Here is a 21,739-nt window from a genome sequence, read left to right on the forward strand (position 1 = left end):
TGGGGAAGGAGTGAGGATTCCTTGAAATGGAGTTAATGCTCTACCTTGATATACAGTTTGCCAGTGTAGTGTCTTTTTCAAGTCCTCCATGTTTAGACCTGATATATTTTCTGAATTCTTTTTAATCAAATACGGGTTTTATTTTGTAGGCGTACTGCTATTTATTCAGCCACCGATTAACTGATTCAATTGGGCATGAACTCCACCTTAATTTTTTTCTTTTTTTCTTTTTATATTTATTTATTGAATCACTGTGGGAAAAGTTACTAAGCTTTCAGGTTTAAGTCTCAGTCATACAATGATCAAACACCTTTCCCTTCACCAGTACTCATTTTTCACCACCAAGAACCCCAGTATACCCCCCTCCCACCCCTCCAAATGCCTGTGAGGCAGATGATTTCTACTTAACTCTTCTCTACATTGATTACATTCATTATTTCGACAAAAGATGCACCATTATTGTTTAGAATTTCCCCCCCAAATAATCAGAATTGCTGAAAAGGCATTGTGAAATATTTTATTTTCTATAGCTGGTTATGAGAATCATATAATGTCATGCAGCCACGATTTTGGATTTCTGCAAAGAGCCAGATAATTACGAGATTGGTTTCTGTGTGTCTGGTGTTATGGCTGTGCCAGAGAGCCGCTCGTGGGGGGCAACTCGTGACCTCGGTAGGGCGTGAAGGACGTGCCGGTACCGCCCCCCTTCCCATGAGACTGCAGTTGCCCCTTCACCACCGGCTCGTACCTGGCTTTTCTATAAGCTGTGAGGCGGTGGCCACCTTGCTGCCAGGAGGGGAAAAGGCAGAAGGGAGCAACACCCTTTCCCTCCTGGGGAGGCATGGCACTGTAGTTTAATGCATTGTCCATTCACTTTTCTTCTGCAAACTGCTGGGCTCTGGACAAAGTCCTTTTGCCTCTGGAGCCATGGCCAAGCCAGAGAGCCACTTGTGGGGGGCAACTCATGACCTCAGTAGGGCGTGAAGGATGAGCCAGTACCGCCCTCCTTCCCATGAGACTGCAGTTGCCCCTTCACTGCCAGTTCATACCTGGCTTTCCAATAAGCTCTGAGGTGGCGGCTACCTTGCTGCCAGGAGGGGAAAAGGCAGAAGGAAGCAACACCCTTTCCCTCCCGGGGAGGTATGAAGCCATAGTTTAACTCATGGTCCATTCACTTTTGTGCCACAAGCTGCCGGGTTCTGGATTAAGTCTTTTTGCCTCTGGAGCCATGGCCATGCCAGAGAGCCACTTGTGGGGGGGCAACTCGTAACCTCTGTAGGGCATGAAGGATGAGCCGGTACCACCCTCCTTCCCATGAGACTGCAGTTGCCCCGTCACCACCAGCTCATACCTGGCTTTCCAATAAGCTCTGAGCTGGTGGCCACCTTATATGCAGTCCAGATGCATTTCTGCCAAAAGCTACTGGGTTTCAAGATTTCTTTCTGAGTCTCCGGTATCATGGCTATTAATCACCTTGATCAGGAGTCAGAGACACTGTTTGTAGGCGGCGACTCGGGGTCTCGTTGGGATGGGGAGAAAGAGTCGGCTCCACCCCCATGTGGTGAGGCCCCGTGTGTCTCATCACTCCAGGCCCAAACCTGACTGTCCAGTGGCCTCTGGCGGATGGTGGTCACCAGGCCACCAGGGGGAACAGGCCAAGGCACGAAACCTATTCCCACCTGGAGTGGCCCAGAGCCAGTAACCTACTGCAGGAACAGGATGCATTTCTGCCAAAAGCCTTTGGGTTCCAAGATTCATTTCTGAGACTCTGGGATCATGGCCATTAAGCAGTTCGATCAGGAACCAGAGAGACCATGCCTCCAATTATATAGCTGAGCCGGAGGTGCTTTGTGGGTGTGTCTCCCACATACCTAACTTTTGGCCGTTTACTTTCTTGGTAAACTTTGCCCCAAGTTTTTGGGGTCTGGCCAAAGGCACAGCAGCAATTTTGGGGTATCTGAAAGTCTGACATTGCCATCAGGCTGCTGATGCACTCACCTCACAGGTACAGATTGACCTGCTGGCGGCACCATACCCCCTAATCAAATATGTTTTTTCTTTTGAAATCATTCTAACATAAAAGCCAACACTATCAAATGAAAATACCATGTGACTACAGAGACCACTTTAAATTTCCAAGTTGCCACTTTAAAAGCTGAAGGGACCAGAGTCATAGTACAGTGAGTAGGGTATTTGCCAGGGATACAGCTCCTTGGCACCACAGGTGCTCCTCCAAGCCCACCAGGAGTAATCCCTGAGCACAGAACCAGGAGTATTCCCTGAGCACCACCAGGTGTGGCCCCAAAACAAACAAAAAAGCTAAAAGAAATTTATAACTTAATTTTACTAATAGATCTCATTCAGCCCAACATGTAAACAATTATAATTGAAATAGTTTACATTAGTTTTTAAGTAAATCTTCAGGATCTAGTGTACATTTTAACTTTAGAGCACATCCATGTTGGAATGCTAAGTTTTCAGTCAAGTGAAATGTTTTAATACTAAAATAAAATTTTAAGGAAAAATATTTATCAATTATTTTTAACCTTTTCACTTTCAAATTGAATCTCAATGATAACTTTTTAATGTTAAATTCCATTTCTTCTTTTAATCTCCAGTACTCAGTGGCCACAGGTAGCCAGTGACTGCCATATTGTATAACACATATCAAAATTATCCTCAAAATGTGGTTACCAGCAGTGTCAACAGCTTTTGGGAGCTTTTTAAGTGTATACCATCTCAGGCCCTATGGACTGAATCTGCATTTTGTTTGTTTTCAAAGGCTGCACCTGAGGGGCTGGAGCAATAGCACATTTGCCTTGCACACGGCCAACCCCGGTTTGATTCCCAGCATCCTATGTGGTCCCCTGAGCACACAACCAGGGGTAATTCCTGAGTGTAGAGCCAGGAGTAACCCTGTGCATTGCCGGGTATGACCCAAAAAGGAAACAAAAAAGGCTGCACCCGAGAGTACTCAGGGCTTACTCCTGGCTCTGTGCTCAGTGTTTATTCCTGGGGTGCTTGGGGAATCAGTATTGGTGTCAGGGATCAAAACCCAGATCAGCCATGTGCAAGGCAAACACCAGATCTTCTGTGTTGTCACTCTGTCCCTGAACCTGCATTTCCTACAAGCTTCCCTGGTTGATGTCTATACACTTTCAAATTTGAAAATCCTCTCTATGAAATTCAGATCTCAGTAACAGCTGAGGCCCCAGAAAGAGTGAACAGATGGACCTTGAGGGCAGAAAAAGGTTCCTGCAGCAGAGGAATGGTGGGGTGTGCTCTGTGGAGAAGTTACAATTTCCCTTAGAGGCAACTGATGCTTTTTCTGTGTGCACTGAGTTGTCCTGATGTCTGGCATTAGCTCACGATCCTCCATGCAGATAGTTGCCCGACTTACCACCCTATATACCAGAAATTGCAGCTTTAGAGCCTTGCAACGCAGCTATGAGAGTATGTTCATGTTCCAGAAAAGTGGGATTTTTAAGACCCGACCTTCCTGGGAGACTCCAGTAAGATCACACATGGCTGGAGCTGCCCATCACACTACACTGTCTTCCTCTCATAGTCGGCACAAATACACTCAATGTTCTCTTTATCATTATCCTGGGCTTAGGCCAGAAACTTACACCTGCTGTTGTACCTTTATAGTCCTTATTTTGTTCATTTTTCATAAGAGAGACCTTCCTTTATATTGGCTTAAGCAGTTCACTGTACTAATCAAACAGAAGCTCCTTCTGATTCAACCCTGACTTTTAACCCTGGTTGCACATTAGAGTTACTTGGGACTTTTTTTTTTAATATCCTTAGCACAGCGGGTAGGGAGTTTGCCTTGCATGTGGTTGACCCAGGTTCAACTCTTCCAGCCCTCTCGGAGAGCCCAGCAAGCTACCGAGAGTATCCTGCCCACATGGCAGAGCCTGGCAAGCTACCCGTGGCATATTCAATATGTCAAAAACAGTAACGAGTCTCACAGTGGAGACATTACTGGTGCCTGCTCAAGCAAATTGATGAACAATGAGAGGACAGTGCTACAGTGCTACAGTCTTCAGTTCACCTTTTTTCTTGAGACACTGAAAACACTGTCTTGAAAGGTTTTCTATGTTATAGAAGGCACAGTCCAGTCTAATTAAGTAGATCTCTGGGAGATATTTTGTTCAAGATGCTGAGGTTATTCTAATGTGCAGTCAAAGGTTGAGAACTACTGGTCCAATTATAAAGAGCCCAATAGCTGAGCCTATAGTGCTAACCCTCTCACAGTACATGCTCATCAAATCATCATGCTATATAGTTTGAACTTTTATTTATGTCAATTATTTCTCAATAAAACTGAGGAAAACTATGTTTAAAAGTCAATTTTTTTCTTAGTCTTTAATGGCCTAGACCCAGAATCTTGACAGAATAAAAATTCTGATGCAGTGTGTGTGAGGGCAAGTAAACTTAACTTTGTAAACATATGTATTTCAGTGATCATCAAGATGTTTTCATCTCAGACAAATTATAATAAGTTCACCACCATCTCTCTACTCCTTTTTGAAACCTTCCTTTCCCTCTTCATTCCTAATTATTAGGAATATGTTGTGCTTTTTTTTACATTTTCCAAATGAAATAATTTATTGTTGTCTAAGGTATGACTTTTACTTCATTTAGGGAGTTGCGTGATATTTTATTTATTTATTGAATCACTGTGAGTTACACAGTTACAAAATTTTTCATGGTTGAGTTTCAGTCATACAATGGTCTAACAGTTGTCCCTTCACTGGTATATATATCCCACCACCAGTGTCCCACATTTCCCTCCACCCAACCCCCGCCCCCAGCCTCTGTGACAGGCACTTTACTTCTCTCTCTCTTTCTCTCCTCTCTCTCTTTCTTTCTCTTTCTCTCTCTCCTCTCTCTCTCTCTCTCTGTCTCTCTCTCCCTCTCTCACTGGAGAAGTTAGGATAGAGAAGGAAAAGGAACCACTATGATAATGATAGTTGGAAATGATCACTATGGACAAGAACTGAGTGCTGAAAGTAGGTAAAGGGATATACATGACAACCTTTCAGAACCTATAGTGCAAACTATAATACAAAAGATACCTATAATTTTTTAAAAGCAGTTATTATTTTTAACTTTCATCGGCTACTTCTCATAGGCACCTATACTATTTCCTGTACTAGACTGGTGTTCTTCAAAGACAGAAATGTATTAAAAGTTATTTTTGTGGCTCTTACTATACCTGAGAGAATGCTTTACACATAATAGGCATTCATAAGTACTTAATTGAAACATGATATGTATGATCTGAATATCTCTTTTTTTTTAAAAAAGGCAAATGCCTTAAAAATGCAACATGTTTTGCTGAACATAAAGTAGAAGTATAAACAAGTAGAAGAGATTGAGAATTTTGATTTTTATGTGAGCTTTCTTTATTCTATGTTAATGTTAAAATTTTGAAAACTAATTTTTAATTTACTTCTTTATCTTAGTTTTTACTATAGTTTATGTAATATTGTTATAGTAGTGATAAAGTTTGTTATTGATACACAATGTACCCCACCGTTACCGAAGTTTTCATGACCCTCCATCACTGTTCTTATGTCACCTCTGGTCCAACTGTCATACCTCCCCCAGAATTTATTAATCAGTTTTGCAACCCAAGGCAATGATTTTTGTTGGTTGGTTGATTGGCTTTTTTATTTGTTTGTTTTTTGGCAGGGGAATTGTTGTTTTGGGGCCACACCTGGCAGTGGCAGTGATCAAGCCTTACTCGTGGGTCCACACTCAGGGATTACTCCTGGGCACTCAGGAGAATGTACGTAGTCTGAGATCAAATTCTGGTTGGCCATATGCAAGAAAAGTGCCTTACCCTTTGCACCATCTCTCCAGCCCCTATCACTGTCCAATACCATATACTTCCTTGTTTTGTCTCTCTATTTTCCATAGTTGAGTAACATTTCCCTCTGACTAATATCACTTAACATGACAGCTCCAGTTCCATCCTCATCATAGCAGATTACTGTGTTTTCACCTCATTTTACAGCGTTATAATATTCGTTTTTGTGTCTATATACCACAGTGTCTTTATATATTCATCCATCATTGGCTATTTGGGTTGTTCTTATATTCTGACTATTGTACTATTGTACTTTGATATTTTGAATCAGCTCATTGTTTGTTGTGAGGACTTCCCTGTGCATTGCAAGCAGCTTCTCAGTATCCCTGGCCTCTACCTTCCAAATTTCCACATCAGCACCAGGCAATCAAAACTGTCCCAGACATTGCCAGATGTCTCCCAGGAGTGGAGGGCGATGTTCATCCTTGGTTGAAAAATCTGTGTGTGAAGAAATATGACACAGCTGCCATATTATAGCAACAAATACCTAAGAAATTTTAAAATCACACAAGAATGACATATATATTCATATATATATATATGTTTTTAGTAGAAAAATATCTATGTCTCCATTACGGAGTCCATGTCTATGAACATTATCTTGGTATTTGTCATATTGATCAATCTTTTATGAAAATAGGAATGTATAGATAAGAAACCCTTTTAATTTGAATATAAACCTCAACCAAGTACACCAAGCAAAAGCTATTAAGAAAGAATGAACTAATTTGGGGGAGAGGGGGAACTGGTTCAGTCAATCTCTTTCTACAAAGTAGTCTGTCATGCTGAGACCAAATATACTATTTCAGGGAGCAGTGGTATTAAGCTAAAGCCTGAAACAGAAACTATTCAATGATTGTTGATAAATGAATAAATGACTGAATGACAGTTAATGTAACAGTAAATTCTAAAACTGAAAGAGCCTTGGTCTAGTCATTGGAAACTCCACATTTTCAAAATGAAATACATGAAAGAGCATATCATCATCAATCTGAATTAAGCAGCCTCCACAAATTACAAGATGGGGAAAATGGTCTCATTTGTCCGTGGCTTTCTTCTGGAACTCGAAAGCTCCCCTTAGACTTCGTAAAGGTAAAGGTAAAGGTAAAGGCCCTCCCGTTGATCATCGATTTGCTCGAGCGGGCCCAGTAACGTCTCCATTGGAGACTTTGTTGTTACTGTGTCTGGCATATCGAATACTCTCGGTAGCTTGCCGGGCTCTCTGAGAGGGGCGGAGGAATCGAACTCGGGTCAGCTATGTTGGCCGCGTGTAAGGCAAATGCCCTACCGCTGTGCTATCGCTCCAGCAAGGCTCATATTTTTCAGTGACAAAGATTTGCTATTGGCAAAGCATTACCATAGTTTTAGACTTGGATTAGAATGTCCCCACACTTCATTTTTTTCCTCCCACTCCTGGCTCAGAAGTTGCCCATGTGAACCAGACAAGAGGCTCCAGTGGTAGAAACAGGCAGGAAGCTTTCTGGGCTCAGAGGGGGAAAGATGATATGCCAGTAGTCTTCAATTCTGCTGTGTTTGAAAATCACCAGGGAGCTTTTAAAAATTCCAAAGAAAAACTCCAATACACATTATAATCAGAATGACAAAAGCCAAAGACAGAATGAAAGCAGCAAGATCAAAAAAAGAACTTAGATACAACTGAAAACGTATAAGACTCCCAGAATATCTAAGACATGAGACTCTAGAACAAAGACAGAAAGAATGATGGATATAGTACAAAAAAAACCGTCAATGAAATAAACATCACCAAAAATTATTCAGCCAGCCAGATTATTATTCAAATCTCTATATATAGCAGCATTATTCACAAAACCTGAGTATCGCTGGAGCAATAGCACAGCGGTAGTGCGTTTGCCTTGCATGCAGCCAACATGGCCGACCCGAGTTCAATTCCTCTGCCCCTCTCGGAGAGCCCGGCAAGCTACCGAGAGTGTCTCGCCCGCACGGCAGAGCCTGGCAAGCTCCCCGTGACGTATTCGATATGCCAGACACAGTAACTACAAAGTCTCCAATGGAGACCTTACTGGGCCTGCTCGAGCAAATCAATGATCAACGGGAGGGCCTTTTACTTTACTTATTCACAAAACCAAAACATGCGATCAATTTATTTGCCATGGATGGATGACTGGATAAAGAAGTAGTTGTAATATGTATAAACACAGAATGCTACTCAGCTGTTTTTCAAAGGTGAAATTATGCCTTTTGTGTGATCGTGAATACAACTTGAGGTGATTAAGCTATGTGAAATAATCCAGGCAATGAAAGACAATATATGGACACTTTTTACTCATCTGTAGAATATCAATAAGCACAGAAAAATAACTGATAAAACACAGAAACAGTTCTTAAGGCAGTGGGATATGGCTCGTTAGCAAAGCAAGTGCAAGGCTCTGAATTCAATGTCCACCACTGTGAAAATAACTCTTAGACTTTGTAGAAATGATATAGTGGTTACCACAGAGAAAGAAGTTGAAAGGAGGAAGGGGCAGAGGGGCTCATTTTAATTGTGGGATGGCACTGGAGCCTGGTCAGAGAGACTTGTATGCAGAGTACAAGAGAGTGTGAAACTGTCATTACAAAAGTATTGGTACTTTAAACCAGTGGTAGAGCAATAAATATTGTCTTTCCAACTGGAATGATAGTACGGTGAGTAGGGTATTTTCCTTGCACCTGGCCAGCCCAGGCTTGATCTCCAGCACCACATATGATCCCGCGAGCCCTGCCAAGAGTGCTTCCTGAGCACAGAGCCATGAGTAAGCCCTGAGCACTGCCGGGTGTGGCCCCAAAGCAAAATCAACTTATGTCTTTCCAAGGAAATATCTAGGGAAACTTGGGAATTAAACAATAGTCACATCGAGCATAAATATTATCAGAAAAGTTGTGAAGCTACTTAGAGCAGGGACAGAAAGAAGCTAATCTTCCCCCCACTACTAATATGCATACCTGCATCATAATTCATTATTATTCTCCCTGTTCCCCATGTAAAGCCATTGAAGACCTCAGATGTCCTTTGACAGGCTTTGCTAATGAATCAGAACATTTTAAAATATATTGGAGGGGAGCATTTCAAGAATACTATGCCATTAGAATTAGTTCATTCAATTCTATTGATCATCTCCTAATCTGTGCCAAATAAAATGAAATTTATGCCTTGCTTGAAAGAAATTATATTCCCACATTGATATCCATTTTCAATGGTCATAAAGTCATAATAGCTATATGTATGATTTTTCAAACTGAAAGTGGGGCTCCACTAGGGCCTGAAGTAATAGCTCAAAGGACTGGAGCACATGTTTGGCACTCAGCAGGCCCAGGTTTGATCACTCTGATCACTCTGGGAGTGACTCGGGAGCACAGAGCCAGGAGTACCCCTAAGCACTGCCAAGGATGGCCCAATATCCCCCCTCCCCAAAGAAAAAAAGCGGTGACCTTTTAGCAAATCAGTTTACTGGGTTTTAAGTCACTTAATTTATAAATTGTAATAAGATGATCAGCATTGATTGAAGGCAATAAGAGATAGTATGTTTTGAGATACTTTGTTTCATACATATGAGTGACATAAATATATGTGTAATATACATTCATATAATGTAAAATAAAATTATACTTTACTTTTCTAAACCTTAATACATGATACCTACTTATATGATACATATATCCCAAGATATATGTCATGTAAGTAAATTGATGCATGCTTGGTAGTCATGTAAAAATATATTTATTTCTGTGGATCACTTTCAAAAACTGGGTAAAAACAACACAGATAGAGCCAGAGAGAAAGTACAGCAGATAAGCTTGTCTTTCACTTGGCCAACTCAGGTTCCATCCCCACTACCCCATATGGTTCCCTGAGCACCTCGAGGAGTGATCTCTGAGCACAGAGCCAGAAGTGAGCCCTAAACACTGCCAGGTGTGGTCCAAAACCAAAGGGGAAAAAAAGCCACAAGATCATGGTTGAGAGAATGGACTCTGATTGGAACCAAAGCTTTGCCATAACCTTGGGCGAGTGATTTTCCTTCTCAGGGGTCAGTATACTCATCCGTAAATGGTGAGAATAACAGCACCTACCTCAGTCAATAGTTCTGAGAATTAAAAGTAGAATATATACAGAAAAGTAAAGGCGTGTGTGTCAAAAAGTCCAGGTTGCTCTGATAGCCTTCTTCCCCCTCCTGTTCTGTTTGTGTCTGAGAAGTTCTTGGAAAAGAAACTATGAAGGCTGCAACTTCTTTCCATCACAGCAGACTTAAATCTTCATCTCTTCTCCCTCCCCAGCCTTTCAGATCATGAATATTCTTTCTTCTGTAATACTGCTGTACTCTCATGGAAAGGCAAAACTTATTCTAAAACCACTAAGACATTTAGAATAATCAGCCACCCAAACATTTTATTCCAGGCCCCTGTGGGCAGAATCTCGGAAGTGGAGTAACTGTACTTGACTCCGTCCCTTGCTAATTATTTTTGAGTGCAGTGTTACTGTTTACCGTACTTGGCCTGGACCACTGTGCACTTGTGCAACTCTTCAGAACATATGAAAGCAATTCCATCTGACAATAACTTTGGTTCACGTTCTGCAATCACTATTCCTTACCCAGATCTGGGTGACTTAAGCCTACTGTAACTCTTCTCTGCTAAAGCTAACCCTGGGCTGATGCATATAGAGATTTCTTAGCAGAGCCCCGAGCCCCCCCCCCCACCCCCGCACCCACCCCGCAGCCTGAGCCATTTGATCTGAGGTGCCTCCTGCCTTCCTTTCCCTCGTGGTATTGCTGCTTTCCTTTTTCATGCACAGATAAACACATGCTCTGGTTTAGTCTTGCCATTTCTTTCATCTTTCAGGATGGAAGTCATATGTTTGAAATGTATTTATCTAATGTTGTTTTCTTCAATGTGTATTCTGAAATCTTAATCCTTAATCTCATTAGGGGTGCTTGCTTGCTTTTTCTTTCATTCCTTATTGTTTGTCTACTGCTGAGCAACGCAAAAGGAAATTCTCAATGGGTTGTCATTACTTGCACTTGGCTCAGAGAGCAGGATTTTCCCTTCAAAGGAAGGCCCTTCACCAGGGATCCGCAGCCTCTGCTCTGAGCCATGACAAGTAGCCAGGACTCTAAACAAGTGGTCCACATGACATGGTGCCAGCAGGTGACCCTGCTTTTTTCTTTTATTAATTTTTTTATTTTATAAGTTAGTTCACAATATTTGATTACGTTCAGTATTTAAACACCAATCCCACCACCGTTACACTTTTCCACCACCAAATTCAGGATGTTTCCATCCCAAGCCCCAAGCCCTGTCCCAAAACACAACCAAAAGAATATATTTTTTATTGTCTGTTATGAAGAACTGCTGAACATGCTTACAAAAAAGTGTTCATATAGGAAACAGTGTGAAGATTGTTCTATTTTGGCAGGAACCATTTAGACATCCTATAGGATATCACTAACATGTTGTTAAAGTTTGGTGATGTGAGCTTTGGTATATATATGTATATATATCTGAAAATATGTATATATATGCATATATATATTTCCCTCTATGATTTGTTGCCTACTGTCTGAACCCCATCAAATATGGTGTGGTAATTATGGAGAATTGGTAGGGAGTGTCTAATGACGTGTCAAGGAATATGTTCACTCATATGTGACGGTCGGCTCGAGCATGTAGGAAGCGGCCTGGAGTGTGGCGCAGTTGGGTTGTGGAGGTCGACTGCCAGGGCTGGGTCCCTTGGGGTGGGGAGGGCTCTCACCTGGCCCCCTCTGGGACGCCCTGAGTGAAAACAACCTGATGCAGAGTCCAGTGGCATGGCTATGGGAGGCCACATGTTATGCTCCCATCTGGGAGAAACAGCCATGTATCTGGATGATGGCTGATGACAAGATTATCTCCAGGTCACTCTGCTTTTAAGGAGCCACTTTAAAATTCCTCCTCTTCTTCCTCCTTTCCTCACTCCAAACCCCAAGCAGACATAATACATTTGTCTGTGATTTCATTATGGCTTGGTTTCTCCCTGGTCATGAGTTGAGGCTAGAAAAGCATGTCTTGGGTCCAGGGGTGGCTAGCAGCAAGTACCTACCTTGCGATCTTGAGGCCCTGAGTTTGATTGTAGGAGTCTCACACATTTGCCTAGCGTGCAGTCCCTGCTGCTCTGTGATCTAGGACTTCCAGATCACTGACTGTGATTTCCAGCACATAGCCAAGTTTATGCAAACATCACAACGAAAATGTGTGATTTCAGGCAAACACCACAGCCAAAAAGATTTGAGTACTAAGGCCAGGTATGTGATCCCCACAAACCTGTGTGTGTACCCAACTACAATCAGAATGTGTGTGTACACCAGCACTAAAAAAAACCCCACCTGTGTCAGTCATAAAAACACATACAAACACATACAAGCATCTCCTAAAATGTGCACCCGCTAGCAAGTCCCAGAGCTGGTCTACAAACACTACAACCAGATGTGCAACTCCTGGCAAGCACCACAATCAAGTGTGCATGTGACCCCTGGGCATCACAACAACAACAAAGGAAAGGAGAATCCTTATAAGAATACTTAGAAAATCTTGTTTATTGAAAAAGGAAAAAAAAACTTGTTGGTGAGTAAAGAGAGAGTAAGAACACACTGGCTTCAAGAGAAAAAATGCTATTTGTCATGTTCCTTCTGTGAACTGCCTGGGCATCATCCTCCAAGGCAGAGATCCACTGCTCAGTGCTGGAAGAAACCACATCAGCCCTCTCCGTCAACGTGGCAAAACTAGTCAGGGTCCCTGACTAAGAGAATGTGTTACACTCAGCAGTGTCTCCCCTCTCACTATGGCACAACACTGCCCCTCTGTCACTAGAGGTTGAACATATCATTGACCCTTAGAGTTATAAAATTAGTCAGACTCTCTTCCATCTTATTAAGTAACATTTTCAGTAGTAATACTAGTTTAACTTATTCTTAATTAGTTCCCCCTACCAAGGTACATCACACGTTTAGATAGGATTATTATGCACTTAAAATATCTCTTCTTGCTCCCAGCATTTCTCAAAAAACATTTGTGTACTCTGCTGAGATCATTGTCACATTCTCTTCACACTAGGTATATAAGAGTTTACACCAAGTGTCACTATGTATGTTCATGCACTCGGGTATTACTTCTTCTAGAACTGAACAATGAAGAATATAGAAATCCAATGTTTCGATGTCTACATAGAACTTCTATTTATCTACTCTAAGCTTCTCAACCTGGGTACACACCCCACAGTATATCCAGAGAATGGTTTAAAGTATTGATACCCAGACATATCCTGACAGATGGACTCAGCTCTCTGGGAGAGACAAAGCATCCATCCATTTGAAGCTCCCCAGGTGACCTCAATGTGTGACCACACTTAGGAAGTGCTGGTCATAGGACTTTCCAGGTATCTCATTTCTGAGGGTTGCATTATGTGCATTCAAGTGCACATTTGAACTTGTCATTGTTCCCTTCAGAAATTGTTTTGAGAAGCAAAAGAGAGTTGTTCAATAACAACCAAATTTTAAAAAGTCATTTTTTGCTATCATAAAGAGTATTTTACTAAGAATATTTTGCTATCATAAAGCTATCTTGAACTAAACTTTTTCCACTCTGGAGACGCCCATGTTCTCTCTTGACCATAGATTTTTTTTTTTCCACCACGTAATTTCCCTCAGTAAACTTGTTCTGGGCTGGAGCGATAGCACAGCGGGTAGGGCGTTCGCCTTACAAGCGGCCAACATGGCCGACCCGAGTTCGATTCCTCCGCCCCTCTCGGAGAGCCCGGCAAGCTACCGAGAGTATTCGATATGCCAGACACAGTAACAACAAAGTCTCCAATGGAGACGTTACTGGGCCCGCTCGAGCAAATCGACGAACAACGGGAGGGCCTTTACCTTACCTTTACCTTAAACTTGTTCCACTTACAAAAAAAAAAAATCAAGTGTAGCCTTAAATGTTATAGATCTGGGTTTTAATCCCTGCTCTAGATATGCACAGCAAGATAAACACACGGGCAATTTGCTTAACCACTTCTCTAATTTCCAGTTTCCCCCTTTTCTAAATGGAAATAATACTCACCTTCTGGGATTATGTTAAAGATTACAAAGAGAAAAGTAGAAATGAATATTATATCTTTTTTTAAGACTTTTGATTGCTCATCGGTATCTTAGACAAACATTTCCTCAGAATGTGGGAGCACTTAAGTCAGAACACTTATGGCTCTGAGAGAAAAGTAGGTGGATCAAAGGTGTACTCTCAGGGCTGGAGAAATAGTACAGCAGGTAAGGCACTTGCCTTGCATGCAGCCTACCTGGGTTTGATCCCCACACAGTGCATATGGTTCCTCCCAAGCACTATCAGGAGTAATTCCTGAGTGCAGAGCAAAGAGTAAGCCCTGAACACCACCAGGTGTGGCCCCAAAAAATAAAATTTTGAAAGGTGAACTCTCTTGTCAGTGACAATATTATTTTCAAATGTGTTATAATTATAAATAGATAAAATCGTTTTAGTCTTGGGGGCTGGAGCGATAGTACATCAGGAAGGGCATTTGCCGTGCATGCAGCCAACCCAGGTTTGATCCCCAGCATCCCATATGGTTCCACCAGCACCGGCAGGAGTAATTCCTGAGTGCAGAGCCAGGAGTAACCCCTGAGCATCGCTGGGTGTGACCCAAAAAAAAGCAAAAAATAAATCGTTTTAGTCTTTAATTTTATGCTTACTAGGATTTTCAGACATAATCCTAGAGGTGCTCATTCTAAGGTTAGAGTAGTACCTCTCAGACCTGAATCATCAGCAGGACCAGTAATGTTGACTGTCAGCCTCAATGTAATTGTTGAAGAAATAAGTAACTGAGAAGGAGCTAAGCCAAAAAGTTGTGCCACAGTTCTTGCCTCAAAAGAGAAGCTACCTACTTTCCCACACACAATATGAAGTCTTTCATTTGTTTAAAAAAAAAGTGTCTTTGGAGCTGGAGTGATAGCAGAGCAGGTAGGTCGTTTGCCTTACACCCTTACACGCAGCCAATCCGGGTTCAATTCCCAGCATCCCATATGGTCCCCCGAGCACCGCCAGAAGTAATACCTGAGTGCGTGAACCAGGAGTAACCCTTGTGCATCGCCAGGAATTACCCAAAAAGCAAAAAAAATAAAAGTGTTTTTGTCATTCTTGAAAACTGCTTTCATGCTCTGATGTATTCATTTATTCTGTCTGTATCAGTAGATACTACCTTGAATATCTAAATTAACCCAATCACTGAGTACTCTGCTTCATATTCTCTCTTGAGGCTGAAACCCAAGTGTTGGATGGAGCTAGTTTCATCTGAAGGCTGATCTGGGGGAGGATCAGCTGCTCTGACACCATATGTGGTTGACAAGGTCCATTTCTTTAAAAGCTCTGAATGGAGGGCTTCACCTTCTTGTTCGTCTTTGACCTATTACCTTCAGCTCCTTGTCACATGATTTTCACCTATGCCACAATTTGCTTCAGCCAAAAAAAGCAAGAGAGTCTCCTGAGAAGATTGAAATCACAATAGTATGTAACCTAACCGTTTATACAATATTTCCTCAATGTTGCCATACTCTTTTTAGAAATTACTGAAGAGGAGAAACTATATAAGGTTCTATGGTAGGATTCAAAGATTATTTGGAGCCATCTGAGATGTCATCTATTACAGCATTCAACAGTATATGCTCAGGAAAGGAAGGGAGAGGGAAGGGGAAGGGAGAAAGGGGGAAGAAAAGAAGGAAGGAATGAAGCAAGGAAGAAAGGAAGGAAGGATGGCTGCAAGGAAAGAGGAAGGAAGGGAGGAAGGGAGGGAGGGAGATAGGACGGAAGAAAGAGAGGGAGGGAGGCAGGCAGGCAGGTAGGCAGGCAGGCTGCAAGGAAAGAGAAAGAGAATGGAAAAGAGAGCAGGCAATGAAAATAGCAGACATGCAACACTAGCCTGAATCGGGATTCTTGTGTTGCCACACAGTTCATCGCATTAGCACCACAACCATGAATTTCCTGTTTCTTATTTAAAATGAGAAGACAATATGGAGTTTTCTATACATCTGGAATTTAAAAGAAACAGAATAAACAAGATGCCTAAATTAAAACAAAATGTGCTTCAAATTAATTCTTTGTCCAATTTTCCTCCCCCAGCTAGCAAAATTTTTTTCTTTCTATTTCAAGTGTTTGAGTTGATCTCACACTTTGGTTGTTTTATTGTTTGTTTGTTTTGAGTCATGCCCAGCAGTTCTGCTGACTCTGTGCTCATGAATCACAAATGGCAGGGTTCAGAGGACCATAGGCAATGCAAAGGATAGAACCCAGGTCAGCTTCATGCAAGAAAATTACCTATAATATCTCTGTAGCCCCTGGTTTTACTGTTCTTGCTATCTTGTCACAAACTTATCACACAAGAAAATAAAATCCTAGATGGCATTTGCCTTTGGTGTACTCTGACATTTTGATTCAATGCCAAGTGACATTTTAGTGCTACAAATAATTGTTAACAATGGTGTGTGCCCTTAGTCTTAAGAGTAAAGTTGTGAAATACGTGGATCTCATCTGTTATACCGTCTCTATTGAGGAAATCGGGCCCAGTAGGCTTGGGAACATCGAAGCTTAGCGTTGTCAGAGCCAGAACAAAAATACTAATCTCCCCAGATGTAATCAAGTAGCATTTCCTCTTCTGACCTGTGCAAAAGAGCATTAAGAATGTGAATCCCTCTCCTCAGACTTGAAGATGTCAACTTTTAATTTAAAATGTTTTACCAATCACTCATTTTCTGAAAGGACATAAAAATGATGTTATCAGCGCTTCAGTTACTAGAAAAGTAACTTCCCCAGATACTCTTAGCAGTGGATTTGAACCACTGGTCCACAGTGGTAAAAGATTAAGAACAGCTGAGCCTATTGCCTTACAAAACACGCCTCTTTCACCATACTCACATGTAGTAGAGCATGGGGGCAGCCACACTTGAGTGCTGCCAGGATGGGAGTGGGTGTTCTAAGCACTGAGCTACCCTCAGTAGCAAGCAGATTTTTCTGTCTATCCTCCAAATTCTTCTAAACCTCAGTTCATCCAGGAAAGTGAACAGTTCTTACGGCAGCATGACTAGGGAATTTTACGAAGTTATAATCTTGGCACCCCCAACACATGTTCCCAGGGCAAAGATATATCTGCACCACGGGATTTCCTCTTGATTCATTTGCTTTTTCCACTTGATTCATTTGCTTGTAACCAGACTATCCCAGGCAACAATTGTTCTTGATTAGAAGACAGATTCCCCCAGCCTGAGCTTCTTAACTGCATGAATGTAGGTGAAAGGAGGACTTGGTTCCTGTTTCTAAACTCTATAGTCTCTTCTTACCCTGCTTGTTTTTCTACAGAGGATTTCCACCTCCCCCAACCCCCACTGTACTGAAGAGTTCCTGAGGGCCCAGATCTGCTCACTTTGCTTCCTACTCTCTTATTGGAACAGGGCCTGGCAGAAGATAGATGTTTGACACATGTTGAATGGCCACCTGATCATTTAAGTTTTAACAGTCATTTCTTTGAATTTGTTGACAGTGGGGAAAAGAGGAATGATTTTTTTTTTCAGAACCCATCATGCTTGCACCTGGAATTTAGAATCAACCTCTATGTATTTGCATGCTCTTCATTTTTAAATTATATTTTAAAGTATTTCTAAAGATACTTTAGGATAAAGAAACTACCTATTGTCTGACAGTGAGGGTTTCAGATCAGAGAGTGAATAAGTTATTTATAATCAACCGAAGACTATGCATATATGGAACAGAAAAAAAATGAGTAGAGAAGGGAAAGAAACTTGACCTTCTCAGATGACCTTGAAAATTGGGAGAACGATGAGACTGACAAACAAAAGTTGATTTCACTTCACACTTGTCTATTGCACGTTGATGATAGTAGATAGGGAAGAATTTCAGCTGATGCCTGGTACACAGGAGGACTTCTCCGCTCCCCACTGAGATTGGAGGCATATGCGCACATAAGGTTATTGAGAGTCAACATTTATTTAAGGAGCTTACTCGAAATGAGTCAGAAAGATAGGGATAGACATAGAAAGATTGCATTCATCTGGGGGATATAAAGTAACAAAATATGAGATTAATACCCAAGAATAGCTGAGATCAGCACCAGGAGGATTACTCCATAGCTTAGTGGCCAGCCGGGCATTCTAGAGGAAAGGGCAGCTCAGATAGAGAAGGGAGCACCAAATAAAGGGTGTTTGGAGGATCCTCCCAGGAGGGGAGATGCATGTCAAAAGTAGACTATGGACTGAACATGTTTGCCACTCAATGCCTCTTTTGCAGACCACAACACCCAAAAGGAGAGAGAGAACACAGGGGATTGCCCTGCCACAGAGGCAGGGGGGATGGGGAGACGGGGGTGGGGGGGATATTATCCATGGTGGTAGAAAATGGGCACTGGTGGAGGGATGGGTATCTGATCATTGTATAATCGAAACCCAAGCACAAAAAATTGTAAATCTACAACTGTACCTCATGGTGTTTCACTAAAAAAAAAGGGGAGCTTGCTGAGTGAATCTTTTGAAAAATGCAAACATAAGTGCCTTTTTTCTCAAGAGTCTTTAAAAAGAGAAGGGGCTGGGCTAAGAAAATTGATCCAAGGATTTAGCATGGGCTCTGCGTGCTGGGGCCCCAAATTCAGTCCCTGACACCACACCATTCCCTGAACACTGAACCAAAAATAGATCCCAGGCACCTCCAGGAATGACTTCTCTTCCTACCAAGAGCTAGAAAGAGAAGGTCCTATGGTGGTCTACACATGCTGAACCCCCCGACCCCCACCCTCAGTTGGGGTCAGTTCCTCCATCTGTGTTGGATAGCTGCCACCATGGGAATTGCTGGAGCAGGTTGCTAGTCAGACAAGAACCCTCAGCCCATGCATAGGCTTAGCTTCATAAATAAGCACTGACCCTTCCAGGGTCCCTCTAACCCTAAGGGCAATAGAAGCTGATGTACAGACACTCTGGCCTCCCATCCTTCTCTGGGAATGCTTATACAACACAGCTTCTTGGGTCTCTTGAGCCACAGTCAGTCACGATGGTAACCAGATGAATAGTAGACACTTGGATCTCTTCTCTTCCCCTTCTTTTCCTTTCCCTCACTTCTATTCCTGTGGTCACCTTCCAAATCGTCTATATTCAATTCCCTCTCTCTAATTTTTTTGTCTTAATAGGCCCTAAAAAAATAACCTTGGCAATAAAGACAAAATAGTTTGTCTTTAGAATCAAGGACTGTCAAAAAAATCACTGGAATTATCAGAAAATACTGGAACTATGAAGCTGCAAACCAGGAAAATAGCTTATTAAGCAGCAAGAAAGGGTTTTTTTTTTTTTTTTTTAGTGAAACACCATGAGGTACAGTTGTAGATTTACAATTTTTGTGCTTGGGTTTCGATTATACAATGATCAAATACCCATCCCTCCACCAGTGCCCATTTTCCACCACCATGGATAATATCCCTTCCACGCCCCTCCCCACCATCCCACCCTGCCTCTGTGGCAGGGCAATCCCTTGTTTTCTCTCTTTCCTTTTGGGTGTTGTGGTCTGCAAAAGAAGCATTGAGTGGCAATCATGTTCAGTCCATAGTCTACTTTCATGCACCTCCCCTCCTGGGAGGATCCTCCAAACACCCTTTATTTGGTGCTCCCTTCTCTATCTGAGCTGCCCAAGAAAGGGTTTATTTTATTTCACTTTCATTATGTTTCACTGGAATCATAAATTACTGCCTAATTTTATGTCTTGTCTTTTCATTCTGCAGATTCTTCTGAGAAACCTAAGTTCACCAAGTGCCGTTCACCCGAACTCGAGACTTTTTCGTGCCACTGGACAGAGGGGGTTCATCACAGTTTACAGAACCCAGGATCCATCCAGCTGTTCTATATTAGAAGGTGCGGCCACCATGCTTTTTGACTTTCCTTTCCATGGATTTTCTGGTTAAAGTATAATGCTTGTATGCAGTGGTGGAATGAAAATGTTTTCTTTTGATGACCTGATGTCTCCCTTTGTTTATTAAATATATATATATATATATATTTTAAGCCCTGACTATGTGTTGGGTACTGTCAAGGCACAAGAGACACAGCATGAACTATAAAATTATTCAAAAGTCTCACGAAGATTGATGGAAGGCGGGAGGCAGCAAAAACACTGATGAAATGTCAGGTGGTAAGATGGATTATTAGGAAAATTAACAAAAAGATGATGAGGGGTGTCAGCATTTTGTGTGAATCTACCAGTGTTCATGAATGTCTAAAGTGTGTGTAAGTGTAATTGTAAGTGTGCACATGAGGGCTGCTTACATGCCCTTGAGTCTGTGCAAGTGTGAGCGTGCTTGAGTGTGTGCTTGTGTAAATGTGTTGGCATGAATATGAATGTATGAAGGTGAGGGGATGTGGATATGTGTGAAGTGTAGAGAGTATATATATATATTTACATATATATACAGGCACACACACATATATGTGTCCATGTGTGTAAATATGCGAAGGTGGTGAGTGTGCATAAGTATGTTTTGTTGAAAGAAGAGTGACTTTAATAATAAATAGCTTCATCTCTATTGATATGTTTGTTTTAGATATACAACATACTGATAGAATATTTTAATATGTTATATGTGATTTATATAAATTTGAATATATGGGTATATAATATAGTTTATAAATGACCGCCACAAGAAGTCTAGTTAACATCATACATAGTTACATAGTTACAACTCTTTTTTGGAAGGAGATTGGGTTTGAGGACCACACCAGGGAGAACTCAGGACTTACTGCTCAGAGATCGATCAGTCCTGGTAAAGATCAAGGGGTCATATGCAGTGCCAGGGATTGAAGCCAGGTTGTATCTTTCACTCATTCTGTCCTCCCATCAATCCTTGTTTCTGGAAACCACTTGTCTGTTCTTTGATCTGTTCACTGGTTGTTTTTCTTTTAAATTATATCTATGAGTGAAATACTCTGATACCTATCTTTGGAGTGATATTCCCACAAAGGCAGTGACAGGAGGTCTAGCAGAGGCATAAATGAAGTAAGCCAAGCCTGCAGAGAATCTGGGGAAAAGGCTGTCCAGCAGAGAAAGTTGAACTGCCAAGACCCTGAGGCTGATGTGGCATGTTTGAAGAAGCACCCCTGAGATGAATCAAAGTGATCCAGGGAAGTCAGTGCCAAGCAGCGTAGGTTGGAGAAGAGTAGAGAATTTTATTTTATTTTAGATGAAAGGTGTAGAGTATTTTCAAAGAAATGTGAGCTCTAAAAGACTCCGTTTAGAGCCCAGAGATAGCACAGGATAAAGGTACTTGCCTTGTATGCTGTGTGAAGCCCACTCTGGTTAGATCCAGCACTGTGAGGGACCACTTCTGAGCAGAAAGCCAGGAATAGCTCATAAGCACCACCCAGCAGAACCCCAAACCGAAACCCCTCCTCCCAAAAAAAAAAGAGACTCAGTTTGATTTCAGTGTAGAAAACAGACTCTGTCTCCCGTCTGGTCTTCTGAATGAGTTCTTTAATAAGGCACTGAAAGTACTTTCCTCTTCAGTTTTCCCCTGCATTCCTATAAAGTTACAGGGGAAGAGTAAGGCTGAGATCTTTCTATAGCTTCACCATCCAGATAATTTATTTCTTATTCCTCACCGAGTCTGATTTTCATTTCTGTATATGTTATGCAGTACATCTTGCTTTTTTTTTCTTCTGCTTTAAGAAAAAAAAATGTGGGTCCCAGGCCTGATGCTCAGGGACTTCCAGGGTCTATCCTCAGACACTGCTGTACCTAGTGAGGCTGAGGGAGGGGGAGAGCAGGGGGCTGTGG

General features: G+C 41.8%; 1 protein-coding gene across 4 annotated transcripts in view; it reads left to right on the forward strand.

The window, feature by feature from the left end:
* The window catches only part of GHR (growth hormone receptor), a 305,006-nt gene that overhangs the window by 241,963 nt on the left and 41,304 nt on the right, over window positions 1–21,739 (forward strand). For all 4 annotated transcript variants that reach the window (XM_056112076.1, XM_056112075.1, XM_056112077.1 and 1 more), the window contains one exon: window positions 19,695–19,824. In XM_056112076.1, coding sequence (XP_055968051.1) covers window positions 19,695–19,824 — 130 coding nt within the window. The remainder of the gene's footprint in view (window positions 1–19,694; window positions 19,825–21,739) is intronic.

The sequence above is a fragment of the Sorex fumeus genome, unplaced genomic scaffold, assembly GCF_029834395.1.
Source record: "Sorex fumeus unplaced genomic scaffold, SorFum_2.1 ptg000015l, whole genome shotgun sequence".
NCBI lineage: Eukaryota > Metazoa > Chordata > Mammalia > Eulipotyphla > Soricidae > Sorex > Sorex fumeus.